This window comes from Salvelinus fontinalis, chromosome 4 (genome assembly GCF_029448725.1).
Source record: "Salvelinus fontinalis isolate EN_2023a chromosome 4, ASM2944872v1, whole genome shotgun sequence".
Lineage (NCBI taxonomy): Eukaryota > Metazoa > Chordata > Actinopteri > Salmoniformes > Salmonidae > Salvelinus > Salvelinus fontinalis.
The window spans coordinates 11383716-11411485 of record NC_074668.1 but is presented as its reverse complement, the minus strand read 5'-3'; the positions used below and the strand labels follow the sequence as shown (position 1 = coordinate 11411485).

The 27770-nt window shown below is 44.2% G+C and overlaps 1 protein-coding gene across 6 annotated transcripts in view; it reads left to right on the top strand.

Annotated features, from left to right (window-relative positions):
* Positions 1-27275, top strand: part of LOC129853078 (semaphorin-6A-like) — a 94155-nt gene extending 66880 nt beyond the window's left edge. Inside the window, exons 13-20 of one of the 6 annotated variants that reach the window (XM_055918749.1) lie at positions 840-1013; positions 2106-2246; positions 2398-2475; positions 4249-4307; positions 6586-6606; positions 6800-6841; positions 8934-9089; positions 23749-27275. In XM_055918749.1, the coding sequence (XP_055774724.1) occupies positions 840-1013; positions 2106-2246; positions 2398-2475; positions 4249-4307; positions 6586-6606; positions 6800-6841; positions 8934-9089; positions 23749-24866 (1789 nt within the window). In that variant the 3' untranslated portion in view covers positions 24867-27275. The remainder of the gene's footprint in view (positions 1-839; positions 1014-2105; positions 2247-2397; positions 2476-4248; positions 4308-6585; positions 6607-6799; positions 6842-8933; positions 9090-23748) is intronic. The other 5 variants (XM_055918750.1, XM_055918752.1, XM_055918751.1 and 2 more) reach the window with 5 other exon arrangements.
* Positions 27276-27770: the final 495 nt, after the last annotated feature.

Below are 27770 nucleotides of genomic sequence, written 5' to 3'. Positions count from 1 at the left end.
TCTTAACGGGACAGAATCATCGACATACTGTAATACTTGAGATTACTGTTATTGTTGATGGTGCAAAACCATGGGCTTAGTGAATACAGCCATTCAATGTCATTTCAAACCAGACAGTCTGAGTGGGAGAGAAGAAGGCCTTATCTTACTGATTTGATTGTGATGTGAGCATTTACTCAGATAATGTAAACGATTAAGTAGGCGCTTTCATTCCAGCGAAGGCATACACATGTTTTATATCTCATGACCTTGTGTGAAGAGATCTAGTCTTTCAATGGCAGAATGGAAAAGGATGTGTGGTCCACTAAATTGCTGAAAAATATATTTGTAATATATTTGTTTTTAATCCTTTCCATCTCACTGAATTAATAGCCATGCAAATGTATTTGCATACGGATCTGCAGATTATACATGGTTTGATAACAGTAGGAGCTCCATGGTACAAATCTAATTGGAGATACTTAAGCAATAATGCCCGAGGGGGTGTGGTATATGGCCAATATACCACAGCTAAAAGCTGTTCATAAGCACGGCGCAACGCAGAGTGCCTGGATACAGTCCTTAGCCGTGGTATATTGGCCATATACCACAAACCCCCTAGGAGCCTTATTGCTATTATAAACTGGTTAACAACGTCATTAGAGCAGTAGAAAATAAATGTTTTGTCATACCCGTGGTATACGGTATGATATACCATGGCTGTCAGCCAATCAGCTTTCAGGGCTCGAACCACCCAGTTTATAATACTAGATAACACACAGTGGAGTTCCGTCTTAAAATTAAGAAATTAGGTATAAATCCATAAACGTGTTCTTCCCGGTGTTCCATATCTGTTCTAGATACCGGCTGACCCGGATCGCTGTAGACAATGCAGCGGGACCCTATCGGAATCACACCGTCGTTTTCCTGGGATCAGAGAAGGGGATCATTCTTAAATTCCTGGCCAAGATGAACAGTGGTTTCCTGAATGACAGTCTCTTCCTTGAGGAGCTCAACGTGTATAACCCAGAGAAGTATGTATTCCATAACCTAGACACGGTACCCACCACAGCACCACTAACCCAGCACCACAGCACCAATAACCCAGCACCACTAACCCAGCACCCCAGCACCCCCACCCCAGCCCCACTACAGCAGCACCACTACACCAGCCCCACTACCCCAGCCCCACTACACCAGCACCACTACCCCAGCACCACTAACCCAGCACCCCAGCACCCCCACCCCACTACAGCAGCACCACTACACCAGCCCCACTACCCCAGCACCACTACACCAGCCCCACTACACCAGCCCACCAGATGGCTACTCTATCATTTAAAGAGTTTGATCAGGTTACACTCTGCACTGACCACAGCTACTAAATTAAAGAGGCCGGTCCCGGATCTTCAGTAACAGGGGCTCAGACCACACAACTCTACTCTTACAAATGCAGGACGATTAAAGGAAACAGAGAGGGACTGCTAGTCATTCAATCCAGCCTGAGATCTCTTCCTAATACATTATAAAGGGGCTTTTGGAATATTTGGAAAGGAAGTAAATGAGGGGAAAATGTGCCTGGGCCTTGCCAAAGCAAATAGATGAGAGGCATGATGATAGGGTAGAGTCAATGAGAAGGGGATGAGTGGCAGGGCTTTCAAGGTGACAGGCGTTTGTGTTTGTTATTCAACGACGTAGCATCATGTGACATGGGTGTGTGTGGTGTGAACGACAAGCCCCCCCCCCCCCCCCCCCCCCCCCCCCTTTTCTTCCTGGCATGGGCAGAGCAGTCTCTGGCCCTCAGCCATCTGGCCGGAGCGGATAGCGTAGGTGACTTTGCTGGGTGGGATCAGGATCTGGGTTTGGCCACTGCGCATTACATAGTGTAGATGGACTGTAAGTCCTAATTGAGGGCTGTAATGCCCGGGCTGGAGATAAATCCCTCTAGGGTAGATGGATGCTCTGCACGGTGGGATTAACGTGGACTCTCTCTTATGCCCTGCAGACAAAGATGCTATGGTGGGGCTTTGAGCGCCTATCAACAGAGAGAGACTGGGGCTGTTTGAAGTGTTCTGTTAGTGCTGACAACTCCTGCTGTCTGTCTCTCTGCCCTGCCCCAAATCCAGGTGCAGCATCGACGGTGTGGACGACAAGCGGATCGTCAGCATGCAGATGGACAGCCAGGGACACTCTCTGTTTGTGGCCTTTTCCTCCTGTGTAGTCAAGGTGCCACTTTCTCGCTGCGAGAAACATGGCAAATGCAAAAAGTAGGTTTAGAAATTAAACCCTCCATCCATCCATTCTCTTAGTCAGGACTTTATTTGTGCGTTTGTAATGTCCTAACCAATCAGTCTTCAGGAAAATAAAACGCTATGAAGATACACGTTGTGATGAGAGTGCTGTGTGCGTTTCCTCCAGATCGTGTATTGCCTCCAGGGATCCCTACTGCGGCTGGGTGTCCGAGGGAGCGTGCAGACAGGTGGTGCTCGACCCAAAGTAAGTTACTGCTCACTCCACTATCATACTATCTATTTCACGTACGGTAATCATAACATCATTTGTGCCGTACGATGACTGGTGTCCCCAATGACGTCAATCTAGCTACTGTATACATTTTTAGTTTCTATGATTAGTCACATTTTTGTGGTGCTCTGTATTTTCTTCCAACTGAAAGGGCCATTGAAAAGGCTGATGGAAGGAAAGGGATATTTGCCCTGGGGCTGGGGCTTGGGAGGAGGGGGACTTGGCAGTCACTGTCATTTGTGGCTATATTTATGAAGCAGAATGAGATGTGTTTTGAAAGAAACAGCATATGGAGTTTCGGTGGGAGAAACCCATTTAAGAGATGAAGTCATAATAAAAGGAACAGCTTTTGATGTTAAATTAATTTGATCCCAGCCAAATGATTGGTCTCGCATGCTACAGTACTATATCCTATTATAATTTCTAAATCCCTGGCCTCTCGACTGTTCTGATTGAGTTTCCACTTTGGAAATTGAGTAGACAGAGGCATTAGGAGGTTAGATGACCTCAGTTTTACTGTACAATATTTCTAAGTGAGTGAGTGAGGATTAGAGCGCTATGATCTGTAGGTTCTGTGGCGAGCGATTGAAAGCATTTGGCCGGACGTGTCTCAGTGTTTAAAGGCCCAATGCAGCCATTTGTATCTCAATATCAAATCATTTTTTAACAATTAAGTACCTGTTTTCAATTAAAATGGTCAAAAATAAACTAATATAGCTTCCTAGCAAAGAGCAATTCCTCAAGCAAGAATTGTCTGGGAGTGGTCTGAGTGGGGAGGGGAAAACAGATCCTAGAGAGTCTGAGTCTCTCTCTCTCTCTCTCTCTCTCTCTCTCTCTCTCTCTCTCTCTCTCTCTCTCTCTCTCTCTCTCTCTCTCTCTCTCTCTCTCTCTCCTCTCTCTCTCTCTCTCTCTCTCTCTCTCTCTCTCTCTCTCTCTCTCTCTCTCTCTCTCTCTCTCTCTCTCTCTCTCTCTCTCTCTCTCTCTCTCTCTCTCTCTCTCTCTCTCTCTCTCTCTCTCTCTCTCTCTCTCTCTCTCTCTCTCTCTCTCTCTCTCTCTCTCTCTCTCTCTCTCTCTCTCTCTCTCTCTCTCTCTCTCTCTCTCTCTCTCTCTCTCTCTTCTGACCAACTTATATATGATGTGGGTCTGCTGTTTATTACCAGGTGACATCTTGCACCACCCTCCACTACATAGCATGTGTGATTCCTCTTACTGCATTTCAATGATTGAATCAATACTCTACTTCTGATATGAAGCCTGGTAAACCAGGCCGTGTAGATCCATGCTCTGATTGCAAGCAGTGGTCCAGGCAGCAGAGGCTGTCATCCTTGACTGTAATCTCCCTGACAGTTGGCCGCTCTGTTTCACTGCATGGTTGGTGGTCCTTCGGGAAAGTTGGGTGTGGGCTGCTGGGAGAAAATAGTGTCCACCTTCCTTCCGCTTCATTGGCCTGGTCCCTGGCCCTGATGCGTGTGATTGGACCGTGGACCCATATCGATAGTGAAGGCAGACAGTAGGGTTGTCCTCCTGGCTGGTCCTGTGGTGCCTGATCTGTCCAGGCCTGTGCTCATCCTTATCTGTCCAGGCCTGTGTGAGTTCTGATCTGTCCAGGCCTGTGCTCATCCTTATCTGTCCAGGCCTGTGTGAGTTCTGATCTGTCCAGGCCTGTGTGAGTTCTGATCTGTCCAGGCCTGTGTGAGTCCTGTGTGAGTCCAGTCATTCACTATGATGTCTCTGTTCATTATGCAGATCGGCCTTCGAGCAGGACGTGGAGCATGGCAACACAGATGGACTGGGAGACTGCCAAAGTAAGCAGGCCTCTTCCCTCTGTTGATCTGGGCTCAATGTTCCTCTGTCCTGCAGGACAGGGACGTGTCTCTCACCCCACCATACAAAACAGCACACACAAACATTGTACACACACACGCACATACACACGCACACACACACACAGCCCATACTCCCCTAAAGAGTCCACAACCACTCTGTATAGACTAGAGTACATAGCTCTGTGTTGCTTTGTGGTTAATACCGATTAGGGGAATACCAATGAATCAGAAGAAAACAAGAATGGAAAGCCTGTTCACATTCCTTTAGAGAAACACAATAGACCAGAATAGACCGTTCACATTCCTTTAGAGAAATACCATAGACCAGAATAGACAGTTCACATTCCTTTAGAGAAATACCATAGACCAGAATAGACAGTTCACATTTCTTTAGAGAAACACAATAGACCAGAATAGACCGTTCACATTCCTTTAGAGAAATACCATAGACCAGAATAGACAGTTCACATTCCTTTAGAGAAATACCATAGACCAGAATAGACAGTTCACATTTCTTTAGAGAAACACAATAGACCAGAATAGATGAGAATATCCTTTAAAGAAGAACCATAGACCAGAATAGATGAGAATGTCGATAAATATTGAACATGCAATCGATTCTCAATTATTTAGGCATTTTCACATTGCATTGTTCTTAGCCCTGGACTATCTTATAGCCTCGCATTTGATTTCCAACAGTGATGGTTTGTATAAACCTTGCTGTCTGCCTGTCTAACCTCGGAAGCAATGTTGCACTTTTAAAATTCGATCTCGCCCCTGTACAGAGAATGCTGCGTCAACTTTTCTGATCCAGGCGAAATCATGCAACAGTATTATTATCATGGATAAATCCAATTAATAGTCAATGGAAAAGCTATGAAAACACAGCCGTGCTAAAAAGGTAATTAACTCGAGTGTACAGTTGCTTTTCTACAACGGGTTAGCTAGCCAACTAAGGCTAACACAGTCACAACAAACCGCGCAACTAGAATAACAGAAAAGTAGCAGCATTTGCGTTGGTTTTACCGGTTTTTCTATTTACCTTTCTTTGTAAAAAATTCTCTTATTCATGATATTGACTGGCTGAGAAAAGATGTCCAGACACGTTAATTCTTAATAGGACAGTGGAGATGTTGACAGACAGAAACGTTTGTACAAACCCCCGTTGTTGCAAACCAAATGTTAGGCTAGATGCAAGGGGAAACAATTTCTACATGCTTTTTACAGTGGAGATCAAGTTAATGAATTGGCTGTCTGGGGCCTCCAGAGTGGAGCAGCAGTCTGGGCATTGCATCGCAGTGCTTGAGGCTTCACTACAGCCCCGGGTTTGTTCCCAGGCTGTGCCACAGCCAGCCGTGACCAGGAGACCCATGAGGTGGTGCACAATTGGCCCAGCATCGTCTGGGTTAGGGGAGGGTTTGGCCGGCCGAGATTTCCTTGTCTCATCGCGCTCTCCTTGTGGCGGGCCGTGCACCTGCAAGCTGACTTTCGGTTGCCAGCTGGACGGTGTTTCCTTCGACACATTGGTGCGGCTGGTTTCCGGGTTAAGCGAGCAGTGTGTCAAGATGCAGTGCGACTTGGCAGGGCCGTGTTTCGGAGGATGCATGGCTCTCGACATTCGCCTCTCCCGAGTCCGTATGAGAGTTCCAGTGATGGAACAAGACCGTAACTTCCAATTGGATATCACAAAAAAGGGGTAAAAAACTAAAACAAAAAATTGGCTGGCTGGGCTGATGGGACACTGGATCAGTAGGGATTTCTCAGATGGAACAGAAAACAAGATGCCCATTTTTGTTTCATAGGCTTACCCGTGCAAAACATCGTTTTTTTTGTATTGCTTAGAACACGTCTCAACCAATCATAATGCTTGTTTTAACCAACCCATTGTCGAATATTAATTTACTGCATTACAGGCATCACAAGCATTTGTAAATTAAGTGACAGTGCAGCTTTTGTGATTGGACAGTGAGCATTCTAGGCGTTGTTCTTGACCCTGATTCACACTGGCTATTTTGGCACAATGTTTCTGGGGCTAACCCTGAAAAGTTGATGCTAACCCTGCTCCTGAGCAGAGCCAGCTAGCCCTGGGGTAAGGTGAACATTCGCTTAGCCCAGGGAAAAAATGTCCTTCAGCCCGTGGCTATGGTGCACTGTGAATGCGCCTTTTGAAGAGATCGTTTAGATAATGCCAATGTATTTTTTTTGCTTTTGCTCCTTGAAAAAAACGAATTAACACATTTTTCCTTTGATTTTTTAGATGCGTTCGTGGCCCTCAACGGTAAGTACCAAACCTGAGGTAACGAGATGATACCTCCCCTCACACGTATTTATTTTCAGCTCTTCCGTTCAATCAATTCTTTGCTCTCATCATAATGAAACCCCGCCCACTATTTCACGAGAAGCCAAACAAGCTGAGCTTTAATTGAAATGTTTCATTTTCTTTATTTTTTCCGTTCCTTTTCTTTCTGTAGACGTTCAGTCCAGTCCTCACAGTCATGAAAGGCCTCGCCATGGTCAGTTTACTTTTGTTTCCCCCCAGTTTGTCATATATAGTGTCATTCTCTAGCATCTAGAACCTTTCCTAATCCACTCCTCAGTGTTCCGAGTCCAGATCTTCCCTCCCCTCCACCCCTCCTCCTGCCCTGTTCTGCTCTGCTGTGAAGGACCTCTAGACTGCGATGCAATAGCATTGATTTGTCCTAACCTTTGTTTCCCTAATTGGATGGATCTTGTTGTTAATAGAAAAGCCTCCATGGTTCACTGTGGTTCACCAGACTCATCAAGGTGCATGAAAATGATGGAGGTTGTTGACAGAGGCTAACACAAGCTCACTGCTCTAGAAGCTCCAACATTTTCCATACAAACCCACAGCACTGCTATACGGTACCACTAGCTTACAGCAAGCATACACACACAGACAGACAGCACAATTCAATTCCACACTTACATCTATTGAATGTGTTTATGCTCGATTCTTGGTGCTGGTTGATTAAACAATTTTCCCTCCAGGCTTATGAAGAAGAATGATAAACACTCTTGATTAGCCTGCAACGATGTCACAGTCCTCCATAGCACGTCACACTTCATCTATACAAGACCAAGCATTCACACTCCCATATGGAATGACAAGAATAGCAATTTTTGGGGGGTGATAACCTTCCAGATATAATCCCTTTTCACCCTACTGTGTTCCCCCATTTGTTCCTGTCAGATTTCAGGTGAAATACAAAGCATTTGTTTTTAAATGCAGCCCTGCAGTTGTGAGTGTTTGTTTCTCCCTGTAGGTATTGCTGTGTATTTGAGGCAGTCAAACCCAAGCGTTTCAGACACAGACTGTTGATACAGTGCTGAAGACGAATGCCCTTTCTTTCCCCCTAGACAAGCCCTCCTCTGTTCAACTTTTTTAAAAAGGAATCTGCACAAGTTGGCAGTTTAGGAATTTCTTTTCCAAGGAGCTGGTACTTTGCCTCTGTATGTGTGTCATCTGACTGAATTGCACTTCCCTTGGCCGAAGAAAATGAATTATAAAATAGTCCTGTCACACTAATCTCTCAGCCCACGGTGCATTGTTAAATAAATCATTTTAATGATTGCCACGCGGAGGCTTGGGGGCTGTTGTGCATGGTAGACAAACGGCAACAATCCCAGCCCCCAGCCCCCTACCACCTCCCTTCCTCTCCCTACCCCCACCACCAGCCTCTCAGCAACCATCACCCCCTCATGGGAAAGCGTGTTAAAATGGTTTACTGGGAGCTGGCCTGATTAACATACGAGCTGTTGATTACAGTATGGCTGCTGGTCGCCTGAAAGGAGACTCAAGTTATTGCTCTAAACAGGAGAGACGTGAGGATGGACACTGATAATGGGATTTATTTGGACATTCTTGATAGAGGAGCCACAAAAAGATACAGACTGGAACCAAGTGAAGGAGAATGAATTTGGATATTGATACAACATAGACAAATAACAGAGTATGGTATGGACTAGTTTTGTTTTAGTCCAGCTGTAAATGTGGCAAGCAGGCCAGTGTCATTGATGAGTGTAATCGGTATGGCAATTTAGGTTAAAGGACATTAATATCTTAATTACCCCTCATGATTAATTTGGTCATGTTGTTGGGCTTTTTCAAAGCACTCTGCTAAATATAGCTGATGGATTGACATTGAAATGTAGCGGTTAGAGGAGAGCAGAGAACAAAAACAGAAGACAGGTTTGTTAGGGAGGGATGAGGACTTTTTCTTGCTCTTCATATCAAAGGTAAGCCTCCCTGAGGTGATTTTGTGAGAGGCTTTTTAGTCTGAGCCAGCGGCAGCGTGACATGTAAGTGAGAACAGGAGAGTTTCACCTCTCCTGAGCCACATACCCCCTCTCTCTCTCTCTCTCTCTCTCTCTCTCTCAAGTCACAGCTCTCTGGAGATACAGGGCCCAGTAATGAGCTGCCCAGGATCACCTCACCAGGGAGGCAGGAAGGCAGGAAGGGACACACACACTGCTTTGTAACTTCGCACAGCCCATCTGCCCCCCGAAAGAGTGTGTTTGTGTGCATGCGTATATGTGTGTGTAAGAGAGAGTGTGAGGAGAGTTAACCTGTGTTGTGTCCGGCAGGCCATCCCACCCTCCCATTCCCCACCACGGCCCACCCCCAAGCAGGAGGACCCCTGGGTCGGGGCGGCATGGTGGAGCAGGCGGACCCCCCCATGCCCTCAGATAAGAGGGACCCCTATATGGCGGTGCCCTCTCAGACCCAGCAGGACGCCACTGGTAAGCCTTGGAATAGAAGAGTCCATTTATCCTGTGGCAGGGATGAAGTTTACCGTGTCTGCTTCCAGCTGACCAGCCCAGAACTGTAACAGTGTCAGGAGAGAACAAATTGCCTCACCCCGTAGAGAGATTTATTAAACAAAGAGTTTAATGTCCCTGAGAAGATGTAATATACACACCATTACACTTCAGGAAGAAAAAAAATTAAGATTGCAATGTATTTATTTTCACAAGAAGATGGCCCCAGCTTTATCTTGTGCAGGAGCATGATATGGACGGCCCTTTTTGCCGTGTTAACATCCCAGCTGGCTCAAGGTCACTTTAAGCCCAGACACATAAAGACAACCAGAGAAAACACAGCTGTGATTACACTGATCAATGCCCTGTCCTGTAATAAAAGATAAACCATTAGAAGTTCCATTACATCAAATGTAATGTCTCCCTGGTACATTACCGAAGTCATCTTATTAGATGACTGGCTGCCGTGAGTAGATATTGATAATCAATAAGGATGATTAGAGGTGAACGTAGACATCCATAGAAAACACGCTCGCACACACATACGCACACACTCCCACACACACACTTACACACTCACACACACACCAACGAGGAGTGCAGCTGTGTGTGTGTGTGTGTGTGTGTGTGTGTGTGTGTGTGTGTGTGTGTGTGTGTGTGTGTGTGTGTGTGTGTGTGTGTGTGTGTGTGTGTGTGTGTGTGTGTGTGTGTGTGTGTGTGTGTGTGTGTGTGTGTTAGGGTGAAGTCATCATATCTCTCTCTGGGGCGTGGCAGTGTGTGAAGTCTCCTGGGTGGTACTCTATGGCTGCATCCCAATTCTCTGCCATTCCCTTCTCCAGAAGTGAGCACTTCCCATTGTGGATTTTAAACGCATTGGATTGGTGAAAACATTGACTGGACAGAATTCTAGCTTTGCTAAATCTATGCTAGGAAGTTTAATGTGGGAGAAAGGTGGAGAATGGGAATGCAGTCTAGATGAATCTCAGTGAGCTATCTGTTGCTCTCCTCTCGCTCTTTCCTCTCTGGGAGCTGGAACCAGACAACTGTAGCCAGACCAGACAGACACAATGGTGGCAGAGACTACAGCATGCTTAGACAGCATCACTGTGGTGTTGCTACCCTCGTTGCTGTTACCTGGGACCTGACTGGCCCCGTCCATCATGGCAACCGTCATGGCAACCCAGTTCACAGCAACAAGGGCTCACATTCAAACCAAGCTTCTCAGTGTTTTTCTTTTCAACAACAATTTTGCAGCTTGTCTCAGTATTATCAGTTCAATTTCAGCTCATGTTGCTTTTTTGTGTTTAAAGTGAGCTCTAATATTGCCTGTTTTGGTTGTGTGATTGACTGTATTTGCATGGCTTGTTTTCAACTCTTGCTTGACTATTTATTTCCCTGCTTTGATTGTATTAAAGCACCATTTTGCCTCCATGCAGCTTAAAGCGTCCCTGCATGGCAAATTGAGCGCCACTGTCTGCAGTACTCATCTCCTTATGTCCTTATCCTAGAGGTCTTCAGGGGTCCAAAAAGTTGGAATCATTCCCAAATGGATCCGTGGCTTTTCCACCCGACTCGCGATATGCATAAATATATATTTTTTTAAACGGAGAACCGTTCCGAATGGACCCGAGGACAGTCGAGAGAAAGACGGAGAGAAAGAAACCTCCAACTTTGCGCTGCTAGCGCCATCAATAAACAAGCCATATTGGCCAAATGATCCACAGTTACGTGTCCTTAAAAACTGACTAGAACAAATTACAGGAAACCTATTCATTGTGTTTCGATGTGTAGCATATTCCAAACATCATAGTCTATTGGTTTTTACTTGTCCACTTCACTGTTAAGTTGTCGGAGATCTGAGCAATAAATGCATCAGGGCATTGCATGCATATAGGCCTAGTCATCCACTGTATGACATTGAATATTAAAGCATATATTAAAGGAGACAAGCTAGCCATGTTCCCGACATCAACATGTATTTCTTAGAGGCTACTACTGCAATACAGATATAGGCATACAGAAGGAGGCTCATTCGTACATTTTCTATCAGAATATATTTGATAAAGATAAGGATTATATTGTTAGATTAAAGGAGTAACTCTGGTAGAGCTGAAACATTCTTTCCCACCTCAAGCTCAACTGTTGGAGTCAGTTGGAGTGCTGGTGCGTACTGCCTTCATAGGCCGGCAGTAGCTAAGCCTGATAATAGCCAGCTGGTGTATACTGCCTTCATAGGCCGGCAGTAGCTAAGCCTAATAATAGCCAGCTGGTGTTTACTGCCTTCATAGGCCGGCAGTAGCTAAGCCTAATAATAGCCAGCTGGTGTATACTGCCTTCATAGGCCGGCAGTAGCTAAGACAAATAATAGCCAGCTGCTGCGTACCGCCTTCATAGGCCGGCAGTAGCTAAGCCTAATAATAGCCAGCTGGTGCGTACCGCCTTCATAGGCCGGCAGTAGCTAAGCCTGATAATAGCCAGCTGGTGCGTACCGCCTTCATAGGCCGGCAGTAGCTAAGCCTAATAATAGCCAGCTGGTGCGTACCGCCTTCATAGGCCGGCAGTAGCTAAGCCTGATAATAGCCAGCTGGTGCGTACCGCCTTCATAGGCCGGCAGTAGCTAAGCCTAATAATAGCCAGCTGGTGTATACTGCCTTCATAGGCCGGCAGTAGCTAAGACAAATAATAGCCAGCTGGTGTTTACTGCCTTCATAGGCCGGCAGTAGCTAAGCCTAATAATAGCCAGCTGGTGCGTACCGCCTTCATAGGCCGGCAGTAGCTAAGCCTGATAATAGCCAGCTGGTGCGTACCGCCTTCATAGGCCGGCAGTAGCTAAGCCTAATAATAGCCAGCTGGTGCGTACCGCCTTCATAGGCCGGCAGTAGCTAAGCCTAATAATAGCCAGCTGGTGTATACTGCCTTCATAGGCCGGCAGTAGCTAAGCCTGATAATAGCCAGCTGGTGTATACTGCCTTCATAGGCCGGCAGTAGCTAAGCCTGATAATAGCCAGCTGGTGTATACTGCCTTCATAGGCCGGCAGTAGCTAAGCCTGATAATAGCCAGCTGGTGTATACTGCCTTCATAGGCCGGCAGTAGCTAAGCCTGATAATAGCCAGCTGGTGTATACTGCCTTCATAGGCCGGCAGTAGCTAAGCCTAATAATAGCCAGCTGGTGTATACTGCCTTCATAGGCCGGCAGTAGCTAAGCCTGATAATAGCCAGCTGGTGCGTACCGCCTTCATAGGCCGGCAGTAGCTAAGCCTAATAATAGCCAGCTGGTGTATACTGCCTTCATAGGCCGGCAGTAGCTAAGCCTAATAATAGCCAGCTGGTGTATACTGCCTTCATAGGCCGGCAGTAGCTAAGACAAATAATAGCCAGCTGCTGCGTACCGCCTTCATAGGCCGGCAGTAGCTAAGCCTAATAATAGCCAGCTGGTGTATACTGCCTTCATAGGCCGGCAGTAGCTAAGCCTGATAATAGCCAGCTGGTGCGTACCGCCTTCATAGGCCGGCAGTAGCTAAGCCTAATAATAGCCAGCTGGTGCGTACCGCCTTCATAGGCCGGCAGTAGCTAAGCCTGATAATAGCCAGCTGGTGCGTACCGCCTTCATAGGCCGGCAGTAGCTAAGCCTAATAATAGCCAGCTGGTGTATACTGCCTTCATAGGCCGGCAGTAGCTAAGCCTAATAATAGCCAGCTGGTGTATACTGCCTTCATAGGCCGGCAGTAGCTAAGCCTGATAATAGCCAGCTGGTGCGTACCGCCTTCATAGGCCGGCAGTAGCTAAGCCTAATAATAGCCAGCTGGTGTATACTGCCTTCATAGGCCGGCAGTAGCTAAGCCTAATAATAGCCAGCTGGTGTATACTGCCTTCATAGGTCGGCAGTAGCTAAGCCTAATAATAGCCAGCTGGTGTATACTGCCTTCATAGGCCGGCAGTAGGTTAGACAAATAATAGCCATGCTACACCAAACCTTCACAAAGTTGCTTAACTTTAAAAATGAATTAAAGTAATTGTTTCTATGGAAAATATTAACAGGTTATTAAATTGCGTCATTAAATTAATTATGAACAAAGGTGATTGCCTACCGTAGGGCCTACCCAACAAATGACACCAATAGGCTAATGCTATTTATTTTACGACAGGCCTAATTTTAACCTTAAAATACACTGAACAAAAATATAAACGTAACATGTAAAGTGTTGGTCCCATGTTTCATAAGAGGAAATCAAATATCTCAGAAATGTTCCATATACACAAAAAGCATATCTCAAATGTTGTGCACAAATTTGTTTACATCCCTTTTAGTGAACATTTCTCCTTTGCCAAGATTATCCTGACAGGTGTGGCATATCAAGAAGATGATTAAACAGCATGATCATTACACAGGTGCACCTTGTGCTGGGGACAATAAAAGGCCACTCTAAAATGTGCAGTTTTGTCACACAACATAATGCCACAGATGTCTCAAGTTTTGAGGGAACATGTAATTGGCATGCTGACTGCAGGAATGCCCACCAGAGCTGATGCCAGAGAATTGAATGTTCATTTCTCTACCATAAGCCTCCTCCAACGTCATTTTAGAGAATTTGGCAGTACGTCCAACCGGCCTCACAAGCTATTCTTGTCTATTAATGTTCTGTATTATGTTATGTTTCATGTTTTGTGTGGACCCCAGGAAGAGTAGCTGCTGCTTTTGCAACAGCTAATTGGGATCCTAATAAAATATCAAATACCAATCGCAGAACACGTGTATGGCTTTGTGTGGGCAAGTGGTTTGCTGATGTCAACGCTGTGAACAGAGTGGCCCTTGGTGGAGGTGGGCTTATGGTATGGGCAGACATAAGCTACGATACAATTGCATTTTATCGATGGCAATTTGAATGCACAAAAATACCATGCTGAGATCCTGAGGGCCATTTTTGTAAGGTATCTCTGACCAACAGATGCATACCTATTCCCAGCCATGTGAAATCCATAGATTAGGGCCTAATGAATTGATTTCAATTGACTGATTTCCTCATATGAACTGTAACTCCGTAAAATCTTAGAAATTGTTGCATGTTGTGTTTATATTTTTGTTCAGTGTAAATATGGAGCACAACATTAAAGACAAAAGTTCATTTAGCCAACAAAAATATCTCAACAAAATGAAACACTTTTTGAAACACTCAACACTTTTTGCATAGGCTATTTAAATAACTTGTTTAGATGGTTAAATTGGCCTACAATAATAATAATAATAATTTACAATAATAATAATAATGACTAAACAATTGATAATAAATACAAAAAATAAATCAAAGGTAGAAAATTGCATCAAACCTCAATAGCAAGTTGCACACAGTCCAGAAAAGTGCATCAAACCTCAATAGCAAGTTGCACACAGTCCAGAAAAGTGCATCAAACCTCAATAGCAAGTTGCACACAGTCCAGAAAAGTGCATCAAACCTCAATAGCAAGTTGCACACAGTCCAGAAAAGTGCATCAAACCTCAATAGCAAGTTGCACACAGTCCAGAAAAGTGCATCAAACCTCAATAGCAAGTTGCACACAGTCCATAAAAGTCCATCAAACCTCAATAGCAAGTTGCACACAGTCCAGAAAAGTGCATCAAACCTCAATAGCAAGTTGCACACAGTCCAGAAAAGTGCATCAAACCTCAATAGCGAGTTGCACACAGTCCAGAAAAGTGCATCAAACCTCAATAGCGAGTTGCACACAGTCCAGAAAAGTGCATCAAACCTCAATAGCGAGTTGCACACAGTCCAGAAAAGTGCATCAAACCTCAATAGCGAGTTGCACACAGTCCAGAAAAGTGCATCAAACCTCAATAGCGAGTTGCACACAGTCCAGAAAAGTGCATCAAACCTCAATAGCGAGTTGCACACAGTCCAGAAAAGTGCATCAAACCTCAATAGCGAGTTGCACACAGTCCAGAAAAGTGCATCAAACCTCAATAGCGAGTTGCACACAGTCCATTCGGCTGCACCAATGTTCTTCTAATCTTTGTCCACTACAATATTAAAACTTGTCCCCGAGGACATTCCCCTTGTCGGCTCCTATTCACTATACTCTTTCTCCTCTAACTTTCATTTTACTTTAATGAAAAAGGACTCCAACTTCACAATCAACAGTAGCCTAGGCCAAGGTTCCAGTTTCAGCAGGATATTAGCTATACGTTTTATTGAGTTGCAATTAGCTGACCCAGATAACAAGCTCGCACAGTTCTCATTACACAAACACTAAATTAACAGAGGATAGGTCCAATCGGGTCCAGTCGGTAAATACATTTTAATTGCCCATACCCGAGACCCGTGGCAATTATATCAGACCAGTCCCAGATTCGAGACAAAAGTCAGAATTTAGGACCAGGATCCGCTCGTGTCTCGGGTCGGATCTCTGCATTTTGTGTCTGTTGAAACCGTGAAGACCTCTACTTTATCCCTCTTTCACCTGTGCAGGTGCACTTCTCTTCTCATTCCTAGCTCTAGGTGCCGAATGTACTGTGAAAACACAACAGGAGAGCCAATCTAATACATCAAGGCTATAGGTCCTGACAGCCTCTATCTCTTAGCATAACCATAGACATCAAACCTCCCTCTTAGCCACATCAATATGAATACTGTACATACAGTACAGGGAAATCTGAATTCAGCATCACCAGAAGATGTTTTGAAATAAATTAAGCTTTAAATATTGAAGACATATAACTCCCCAAATTCTTAGCCCCCAGATTTATCCCTGCTAGCAATTAAAATTACATGACATTCCAACTTCCTCTTTGCAGCTCACTCATTTTGGGATCCTTATCTGTTAATGAATATGACAGTATCAATATGTATTAGGGCAACACATTGGAATAATTAGAATGGTAAAACAGTGGATATTTAGTAACTCCCCATCTACCAGATGAGAGCACCACTGTTGCTTGGTGACCATTTCTGGCTTTCACAGTACATTTGAGCACCGTTGTGTCTGGGCTCATCTATCTGTGTGATATCCCACCTCTCCCCCACGACCCTCCCTCCCTCCCTGCACACCACCGTCTGTTACCATTGTGAACAGTCTCCCTTCCACAGGACCTTTCATTGGTCCAGATGGAATGTTCCAAGGCTGTACCTTATTGTAGTGCAAATGAATTACTAACCGTATTTATGGAGCATCCTACCCCCTACCAACTGGAGTTATACCTATCTATCTGTCCCCTGCCCTGTCTGAGGGAATGAGTCCTGCGCTCCCCCTCTCTCCCTCCTCCACCCCGCCGACCTGTGGCCATCTCTGTGTGTCTCTTCAATTTATGGGTTCATTACAAAAGCTATCCAGATGGAGGGAGGGAGGGAGGGAAAGGCGGCTTTCTCTCCCGTTGCTCTGTGGCCTATGTCGTCTGTTCCACGTAGAGTCACTTTTCTAATGCCTGAACGGTATGTCCACAACTAACTCTCACTTTACTCCCTGGCTCAGGTTTGAATGGCATCTGTGTTTATGAAAATAAATCATCTGGTTGTGTACTATGAAGGGTAGATGTGTATAGGACATGGGAACATATTTTGTTATGCTGGAAACCATTCTCAGTGTGTTTCTTCTAATTTCTTCCCTTTTGTCCACTATTAATGAAATGGACGTAAATCAACAAACGTGTCTGTTTTCCCCGGACAGTTTTGCTTTTCAATATTGCATGTTTACATGTGTATTCCATATGTATATTTCATTTCATCATTGTTTAAGCGAAATGTTGCAAGATTGAATCCCCAAGCGGACAAGGTAAAAACCTGTCGTTCTGCCTCTGAACAAGGCAGTTAACCCACTGTTCCTAGGCCATCATTGAAAATAAGAATTTGTTCTTAGCTGACTTGCGTAGTTAAATAAAGTTATTTTTATTTTTATAATTACCTCCTGGCTGTCAAGGCAAACACTCTACCTTCTGGTTGTCATAGCAAACACTCTACCTTCTGGTTGTCATAGCAAACACTCTACCTTCTGGTTGTCATAGCAAACACTCTACCTTCTGGTTGTCAAAGCAAACACTCTACCTTCTGGTTGTCAAAGCAAACACTCTACCTTCTGGTTGTCAAAGCAAACACTCTACCTTCTGGTTGTCATAGCAAACACTCTACCTTCTGGTTGTCATAGCAAACACTCTACCTTCTGGTTGTCATAGCAAACACTCTACCTTCTGGTTGTCAAAGCAAACACTCTACCTTCTGGTTGTCAAAGCAAACACTCTACCTTCTGGTTGTCAAAGCAAACACTCAACCTTCTGGTTGTCATAGAAAACACTACCTTCAGTGCTGGTATTTTACACTTGGAATTGTCTCTAGAGGGTTATTTTCAGCTTCAGTTCCCTGGCACCTGTGTGGCATGATAGAAGCACAACCTCAGAGTGGAGACAATTACTGTGCCAATATGTCATTTAAGTTTGAATACACCACTATCAGGCTGGAAAGTCTGTGGGGGAGTCTGAATAAAGGGAATAACAGAAATGAGGACAACGATCTGATTACTCAGGAAGCCTTTGATTACATACCCTGTAATGTTAAGGTGAACCGAGAGAAACGATGATATGTCCTCTCCTATTGATTCTAAGTATGTTTAATCTATTTAGACTGTTTAGTAGTAATGTTTGCAGAGGTCAGAAAAATAATCAGACCTGTTACTTTTACTATTGCGTACTTCCGCCATTTATATCGAGCTTCAAGCAACAGGCTTCCTTCCTCCCCATGAGCTTGCATTGTGTTGCCCTGCTAGGTTGTCTTTTTCCTCTGCCTCAGAGAACACATACAGTGCAGTATGTCTGCATTTCACAGGATCCACATGGGTCTTCCTCTTTGTGTCTTTCAGAGGTGTTCATATATTTTAAACCCAAGGTGCTCTATTCAATCCATTCACCGTAAAATGCGTAGCAATTAAAATAAGTGATTTTAATTTCCACAGTTTGATCTGAGTACATCTCCACATGTTTAGCTTGAGCACAGTGTTCTCCATCTTAAATAGGTGGGGCTTTAAGCGATAATTGTAAATAATAAAAAATTAAAATAGAGTCCTAAAAGGTTCTTAAGTAACCATGACTCAAACAGAGTACAAAAAACTGAGTTGACAAAACATTAAGAACACCTTCCTATCATTGAGTTGCACCCCCTTTTGTCCTCAGAACAGCCTCAATTTGTCAAGGCATGGACTACAAGGTGTCCAAAGCGTTCCACAGGGATCATGGCCCATGTTGACTCCAATGCTTCCCACAGTTGTCTCAAATTGCCTGGATGTCCTTTGGGTGATGAACCATCCATGATAAACACGGGAAACTGTTGAGCATGAAAAACCCAGCAGCATTGCAGTTCTTCACACACTCAAACCGGTGCGCCTGCCTGGCACCTACTACCATACCCCGTTCAAAAGCACTTAAATATTTTGTCTTTCCCATTCACCCTCTAAATGGCACACATACACAATCCATGTCTAAATTGTCTCAAGGCTTAAAAACTATTCTTTAACCTGTCTCCTCTCCTTCATCTACACTGATTTGAAGTGGATTTAACAAGTGACATCAATAAGGGATCATAGCTCATAACTCGGTGTATATGCCCAATCAAATAGAAATATTCTCTCAGAGCCTCTGACTAAAGAGTTACAGAACATATACATGTTGTAACTGAGCAGAGAGACTATGCAAATACATTCATATCTGTAGATGTGTACAGTAAATGTGTTTAAATTCAGTGAAGTATCCAATATGTCCATAACTCATTAATCGTTTTATTGTCAAGCATTCCCTCTGACATTGACTCTTGGTGAACAAAGCATGTCTTGAGGGTATGCATGGAAGTGGAAAGGGTCATTAAATTAGCCATGCCTGAGTTGGGTTAATAGATAATGGCATTAACTAGCCTATACTGATTCATCCATATAATGCTAGCAGATACAGAATAGATCCTAATGGTATGAACATACAACGCTCACTGGGGAAAACAATTGTCGTCAAAGTCATCAACGTCAGGGCATTTCACATTTTTTTCATCCAACTTTTAACCTAAATCCAATGACATGGTGAAATGTTTTATTGATTTCACATGAGTTGACAACTCAACTAGACATTGTTTTCTCCCATCACAGACTCTGTAGCTGTTTTAAAATCACCAATGGCCTCATGGTGACATCCCTAAGCAGTTTCCTTCCTGTCCTGCATCTCAGTTCAGAAGGACGACTGCATCTTTAATGTGTCTGGGTGGCTTAATACATCATCCACAGCATAATTATTAACTTGAGCCTGCTTAAAGACATATTCAATGTCTGATTTGTTATTGTTACCCATCTACCAATCACTGCCCTTCTTTATGAGGCTTTTGAAAAGCTCCCTGGTCTTTGTAGTTGAATCTGTGCTTGAAATTCAATACTTGACTGAGGGACCTTACATATCAACATATGTCCCTCAGTCAAGAATTGAATGTATGGGGGACAGAGGAAGTGGTAGTCAATAAAAAATCATGTCAACCCCTATTATTTTACACAGTGTGAGTCCATGTAACTTATTATGTGATTTGTTAAGCCAAATGTTACTCCTGTACTAATTTAGGCTTGCCTAAACAAAAGGGGGTGAATATTATGCAACAACTATATTATAGTTATTACATTTGTCAAAACATTTTCACGTTTACATTATGTAGTATTTTGTCTAGATCAATGACAAACAATCACAGTTAAATCTATTTCAATCCTATTTTGTAATGCAACAAAATGTGATCAAATCCAAGGTGGGTAAATACTTCTGATACCCACTGTAGCTATAGCTACATTTAATGATGGTCTGCCTCTTCCTCTCAGTTGAAAAGATGATCATGACCACAACCATGATCTTTGAACACAGAGATTGGTTTTCTCTGCGGCACATAGCTTCCTCTAAGTGATGGTCTACCTCGTCCTCCAAGTTGAAAAGGCGACCACAATCTTTGAACACAAAAATGGGGTTCTCTCCAAGGCACGGTAGATGTAACCTCAAGGCATTTCCATTCATCCTCCCTTCCAGTCAGCTGGGTCCATATTGTGTTTTGTGTTAGCACCATTTAGGGCTTTATTCAAACCGTATCGTGGAAATTCGGCGCAAAAAGCCCAATTGAAATTTAAGGCAATGTTCCCATGTTGGCAGAGACAGCATTCACTGTGAACGCTGCACATGTCGACTCAATTCAAAATGACCAAAACATTTATATCGCAAAATCTGTAACTCTTCGACGATACAGACTGAATAGAGCCCTTATGCTGAAAGACTGTGGTAGGGACACATCACTGAACGCATTTCAACGTGATTGAGATTTTATCATTTTCAGACTATGCCTGTGTATGCTATAGCCCCACGCAGAGGTTATAGCCCCACTCAGAGGTTATAGCCCCAGTCAGAGGTTATAGCCCCAGTCAGAGGTTATAGCCCCAGTCAGAGGTTATAGCCCCAGTCAGAGGTTATAGCCCTAGTCAGAGGTTCTAGCCCTAGTCAGAGGTTCTAGCCTCAGTCAGAGGTTATAGCCTCAGTCACCAAGCAGGCAAGCAACAACAGGATCCACTAACTTCACAGATTAAAGACTGTCTGTGTGAATGTTCACACATCTCTGTCACTCATGACAGTGTTTCTCATTTACAAGGAAGTGCTGGGTTGTTTTGACACGTAGGAAGAATATCTGAAATCTGGATTAAATATCGGTGTGACAAGGCTTTTGGAGGTATGAAATTCAAATTAGATTGTTGGCTATTAAATGTATTCTGGTGGCCTTTCACTCTGCAGTCTGAGAAGAGTCAAAACTGGACGATATAAATCACTGTTTATTACCTCACACAAGATAACATCGTTATGAGGCAACAAATAATTAAAATTGCTTTCTTTAAATGTTAAGCCTCAACACGCTGTCCTAGATACTCTGGGATTCTCAATGTCAACCAAGAACATCCAAGTATTAAAAAGTTGAACATTAGTTTACTTGATGAATGAGCCCTTCAAATGAGGGAAGCCACCTTGATTTAAAAGCCTGCTGTCTTGGGATTTGTCTGAGGCCTATTGTCCTTTTGTTGCACCCTCTTTGAAGTTAATTTGAGAAAAAATTGACTTCATACATGAAAGGTCTGGGGAGGCTTTTGGGTTGGTTTTGAACCCCCCCCCACCACCACCACCACCACCACCAGGTGCTCGAGGCAGGGGAACTATGTTTGAGGGAGACCCAGTCACTGTTGGTTCAGAGGCATTAACCTTCCTCTTACCCTGGGAGAAGACAGACGGCCAGCTCCATAGCTCTCTTTTCTTTATGGACGCTTAGCTCTGACATGCTCAACCCCTCCGACTGTGTTGTTCTCAAATCCACCTGACAGTATTTGAACTGCACCATTGTGGATGATTAATATGCTTAAATTCAATGTCACAAAGATTTTGTACCAAAGTTGTCCATGATCTCCCATAATAAAACAAACGAGACAGAGACTGATATATTTATGTTTTAGAAGGTTTGAAATGGAATGGACCAGTACTGCCAGAAAACAATTCACGTACGGAACACATTTCTTTCCACAAAAGATTTTAGAGCTGCTAACCTCAAGTGCTGTTTGGTTACACATTCAATCCTTTTTATTTATGTATAAAGTCAAACGTTTCAGTTCAACACTTTTTAAATAAAACCTATAGCTGGATGTAATTTCAGTCACAAGACAATAACTGACAGAAAACACAGGCCTAAATTACAGTGTGCCATGCTGGCATAGAAGAGAAAGCTGAACGCTTACAAATGGCAGCTGAGGCGTGTGAAACAAGAAGGAAGTCGAAGAAATGAAAGACTCTCTGATGTTACCAACTTCAGATGAGAAACAGATGTTTCACATGGAGGCAGGTCATTTAGTCATCAGAGGCCTCCACATAACACACGTCATCAATTAATACCACACACTAGATAAAACTTGTTACTCCTCACAGAAATCATTCAGTAAGACAACTCCAATGATAAGCACTTCATTTGGGCGGAATGAGGAAAAATGCTGTTTCTTTTTACATTCCAGTTTTAGGACGACTGAAGCAGGATTCTAGATGTTCGTTTTACAGACACTCAACAGGCTCGCCTTTTCATCCCACGAAAGATCAGTGTCTATCTGTGTTATGGGAACCGTGATTCTCCATCCAGCACCACAGTGACGTGGCCAAGCTGGAAACATAAACTGGGACTGTATCCCGAATGGCACCCTATTACCTAAAGAGTGCCCCAAGGGCCATAGATACACGTAGCACACTAAATAGGGAATAGGGTGCCATTTGGGATACAGGAATTACATTATTCAGATCTTTATAGTACTCCTAATGACGTATGACATACTGTGTATGTATTGTATACTGTAGTACGGCACACCCGATTTAAACCAACTGCCTAATCCTCCCCTTTAAAGTAGCTCATCACCACCTCTGCATAGGTCTGATGGAAGCCAACTGCCTCATCCTCCCCTTTAAAGTAGCTCATCACCACCTCTGCATAGGTCTGATGGAAGCCAACTGCCTCATCCTCCCCTTTAAAGTAGCTCATCACCACCTCTGCATAGGTCTGATGGAAGCCAACTGCCTCATCCTCCCCTTTAAAGTAGCTCATCACCACCTCTGCATAGGTCTGATGGAAGCCAACTGCCTCATCCTCCCCTTTAAAGTAGCTCATCACCACCTCTGCATAGGTCTGATGGAAGCCAACTGCCTCATCCTCCCCTTTAAAGTAGCTCATCACCACCTCTGCATAGGTCTGATGGAAGCCAACTGCCTCATCCTCCCCTTTAAAGTAGCTCATCACCACCTCTGCATAGGTCTGATGGAAGCCAACTGCCTCATCCTCCCCTTTAAAGTAGCTCATCACCACCTCTGCATAGGTCTTGTGTGTTACATGCATAATACATCTGTACTTGGTGAGGACTGTATTTTTCTATGTAACTCTAGGAACATGGATGGGCATTAGATAACACATTTATCAAGGAGCTGGAGGTTATCACTTCTGTCTGTGTTTACAGTGATGAGGACTCCTAATGCCGGAGCTGTGCCCATTTAATTAAAAACAACCTACTGTTGTTTCATTCCATCCAATATCTTCTCTCTCTCCCTTCCTTTGCCAAGATTCTCGTCATCATGTTTTGCTGCACTTTTATTGAATCATCTCTTTAGTTGGCCGGAAACCAACCCCCTCTTTTTTCTTCTTCTTTACAGCTGGAAAGTGGCCTCTAAGAAATGTATGACACAACTCCTTTGATTTGGAGGTCTAATCAGAGATTTTTACTGTTATTCTCTGATATGAGATTGTATCGTAGCCATATGAAACGAGTCCCATTTGCATCGAGGAAAAAAAGCTTTCCTTTTGAACGTTCATTTATCTAATATATCTTTTTCATTTCAACTGCCAAGGTTTAATCTTTGAATTCATTGTAGGAACCATAAGCTCATTTTTGCCAAGTGTAAGGCTGGAATTAAACTGATAACATTTCCTGACAGTAGGCTACAGTATTGCTGCAAATAGTACAAATTGGATGTGACAAATGTTTCCTCATTATTTGTGCTTCATTCGTCAGTTAATTTAACCATTTAGATTTTCAGCTAAGTCATTGATCACTCATATATTTGAAATAATTGAATCCTTGTCTTTGCAGGGGTTATTCGTGAGAGTTACCAGAAGGGGCGTGACCAGCTGGTCCCTGTCACACTGCTGGCCATCGCTGTCATCTTGGCCTTCGCCATGGGCGCCATCTTATCGGGTATCCTCGTGTACTGTGTGTGTGACCACCGCCGGCGAGATGTTGAGCTGACCAGGCGTAAAGACAAGGACCACGTTCACGATAGGAGGGGATCCATGAACAGCGTGACCAAGCTGACGGGTCTGTTTGAGACCGGGGTCAAGGACGGTCACCCAGAGGCCATCCTCACCCCGCTCATGCACAACGGCCGCCTCACCAATGGCAAGATGCTGATCAAAGCCGACCAGCACCACCTGGACCTTGCCGGCATGCCCACTCCAGAGTCCACCCCCATGCAGCCTAGGCGCAAGCCCAGCTGGGGAAGTCGCGAGTGGGAGAGGAACCAGAACCTGATCAACGCCTGCACCAAGGACCTGCCGCCCATGGGCTCCCCAGTCATCTCCCCTGACCTGGCTCTGAGGGCCTCCCCGGGCCACATCCCCAGTGTGGTGGTGCTCCCCCAGCACCAGCACCAGAAGGCCTACCAGCATGAGTACGTGGAGCAGCCCCACCGCAGTGACCTCAGTCAGATGAGCCTGGACGACCAGGGGGCCACGCTGGAGTACAAGGCCCTGAAGAGCCCCTGCCACGGCCTTAACCTGGTGGAGAGCGACGGGCTGCCGCCTCGCGTGCCCCAGAGGGAGGCCTCCCTCACCATCCCCCCCGCCGTGCCGCAGATGGGCAAGCGGCTGGAGGTCCACTCCTCTGTCTACGGCCACGAGTTCAAGCGAGGCTACCCGATGAGCGCCCAGAAAGGATCTGCCCTCAAAAAGCACAACACCAACTCGTCCAACTCCTCCCACATGTCCAGAAACCCCAGTTTTAACCGCGTGGAGATGCCACCCCCCGCCCCACAGAGGGTGGACTCCATGCACATGACTTCCCAGGGGATGTCCCTCTCCCGACAACCCAGCATAAGCTCTTACGGTTCGTTGCCCCGGACCGGGGTCAAACACCTCAAGCCCGACGTCCCGCCTAAACCCTCTTTAGTGTCCCTCTCGACGAAAGTCAAGTCCAATGACTCCTGCACATAATCAGCACGCTCAGAAAACAAAACAGGGAACACGATTGCATCTCCTTTAGTCTTTGGTCTATGTACAGCAAATGCAACACACATTTAAAAGATCTTTCTTTTATATATATATGTAAATATTCTACAAATGGTTGTTGTTGTTGTTGTTGAGCTCAGGCTGTTGACTCCCAGTTCCTCAGAAACACAGAACACTTGCTACTGAGAAGAAAATGACTTTCATGAACATTTCATTGACGAGCAACATGTCACCGTTGTAGCATTCAAGATGTGGTTGTGCTGGACATTTGAACACCATGACTTGACTGATGTTTTGTTTTCTTAACCGACTGCCAAAAGCAGACAGCGGGAGAAAAGTGGATCAATTGTATAGTGAGGACTGGAGCGTTCTCCCAGCAAGCACTTGGGCACAGTGAGCTCCGACTGGAACGACAGCTTGAGTTTACGTGGAAAACTGTGAAACGCCTCTCAGTGTTACAGCAACTGGACACAGCAATCAAGTTCTGGTTAAAAAAGCCTTGGTCTGAGAATCTCCTGCACTGGTTACTGAATAACACATGACTGTTAATACTAATAGCTTGTTGTATTTATTTTTAATAAGTGCTTTTGAAAATACTGACTTTTTAGGCTCAGAGAGAAAATCTTTTAATATGAATTAATCGTGTGAAATTATTTTAAGTCATTCAACTGGAGCCAGTACCACTTTCTTGACACAAAAGGTCCACTAGGTCCTTTGGTTTTTGAAGCTTGAGTTATATGTGACCTCTGTCTGAGGAGGAGATATTTATTTAACTGTGCTAGATGGAACCTACATGTTGGAGCAGAACCTCCCATAGCAGTCAGAAAAATTACCCACACAACTCCTGAAACTCACTCCCTAAATCACTCCTACATGGGCATCTATCTACATACGTTCTGCACTGTGGCTTTGCAGTCAGTAACTTCTCTCTCTCCCGGGTTGGCTGCTAGCTCACTGCGTGTCAACAAGCCTCATTCTTGCATGTAAAGTGCAAAGGGGGAAAAAAACATGGAAGTCCACACATGAAAAAGAGAAGTGTGTGGATGTTGGGCCCTCTGCCAGGTGTGGAGAGTGGCCATTTTGGCAGGTTCTGAAACGTCCCATTTTCTCTAGGCGCGTCATGCAGGCCTCTGACTGGATTACATCTGTTGATAGCCTGCTTCTCTTCCACATGTACATTTGTGCCTTACACCCCGAGTAGTGACAATTTCTTTAGCTGTTAACTATGTTTCTTTGTGGTATTTTTCTAATGTCATCTTTTCCCTGGTTTGATAAAGGCAAATATAGAATGTAGGTGTCCTTGTTGTAATTCTGGTCCCTAGAAATATACCGGGGGTGGAGACCCCCACATTCTTATTTGTGGTTCATTTCTGATTGTGCCAATGATGCGCTTAAAGCAACCCTTTTGTTGTGCTGCCAGTGTCAACGATGTTGTGTGTGTGATGGTTTTTCTTCTTCATACAATAAGTCCTGGTATTGTCTTTTATTTTGCTGTTTGATTGGAGTGATTCATGTTTGTTCTTGAGAGGGCCACTTTGGGTCTTGCTGGTGCACAGCAATAATCTAACACTAACGAACGAGAAACACAGCAACATACTGTGCTGACATGACACCTGGTTCCTAGTGTACACTCTAAACAGTGAAAAGCAGGCTGGTTCCTGTGATAGAGAAGCGTTTCATAACTATTAGGAGATGTATTTAACCAGTTTTTTAAAAACACATGTTCCAGGAGGATTCAAGTCATTTAATTTGTACTAACTCCCTTTATCAAGGTGAATGAGAGTTTAACCGAACAATCTGATGTTTGACACTTATTTTCTTATTTTTTTTGCTTTATATTCATTTTAATTGACCACGTCTCCCCAAATGAACAGAGCACTCCCTTGGTATATTATGTAGATAGGGGAGTTTCTTGATCTCGAGCAGATTTTGATTTACAATGGAGAAAAGCCAACTATTTATCATCCACAGCCAATGCAGGAGGAACGTGTAGAACATTCCCACGTCAGAGGCATATATAGTATGTGTTAATTGAACTGACATGTACACAGATGCACATAGGGTTCGATTGCAATGAGTGCATCATCATGAGACTAGGCTTAGTAAAGGGGAGGTCATTTGAACCCCGATAGTGCAGACTGCATCTCTGGCCGCGGTATCCATGGTTACTGTGGACAGTGAGTCTCTGTGGTGTGTGCCTTTGTCTTCCACCCTTGCTCTATATATATACACACTGACAGATGCATCAGAGACTCTCAACTCCCTTTGAACTGTAAGATATTGTGATGTCACACTACTTCCTTCCTTAACATCTGATTCACAGCTTAATGTATGTTGTCGAGAAAAATTCTCTTTAATAAATGCAAAATGTAATAAAAAAATACATTCATGTCATGGAGATGGTTGCGTTTCCTTGATTTAAGAACAAAACATTCTTGAAATAAAGATGCTCGCTCTGATATTAGTACACCTGAACAGATAAAAATGATTTTAACTTATGGGCAAACGCTGCTAACATCCTCAATATGGTTAGAAGATTAAGAGTTTTATGGCTTTATATCATATTTAGGCTAAGAGTAGTGTAACGGCTATCGTCATATTCTTCCTCCTCCTCGGACGAGGAGAGGCGAGACGGATCGGACCAATACGCAGAGTGGTTAGGGTTCATAATGATTTATTATAACGAAACTGAAACTGACTTAACAAAACAAATAAACAAAGTGCATAAGCCGATACAGTACCGTGTGGTGCAACAAACACAGACACGGAAACAAACACCCACAAAACACACGTGAAACCCAGGCTGCCTAAGTATGATTCTCAATCAGGGACAACGATTGACAGCTGTCTCTGATTGAGAATCATACCCGGCCGAACAAAAACCTCCCA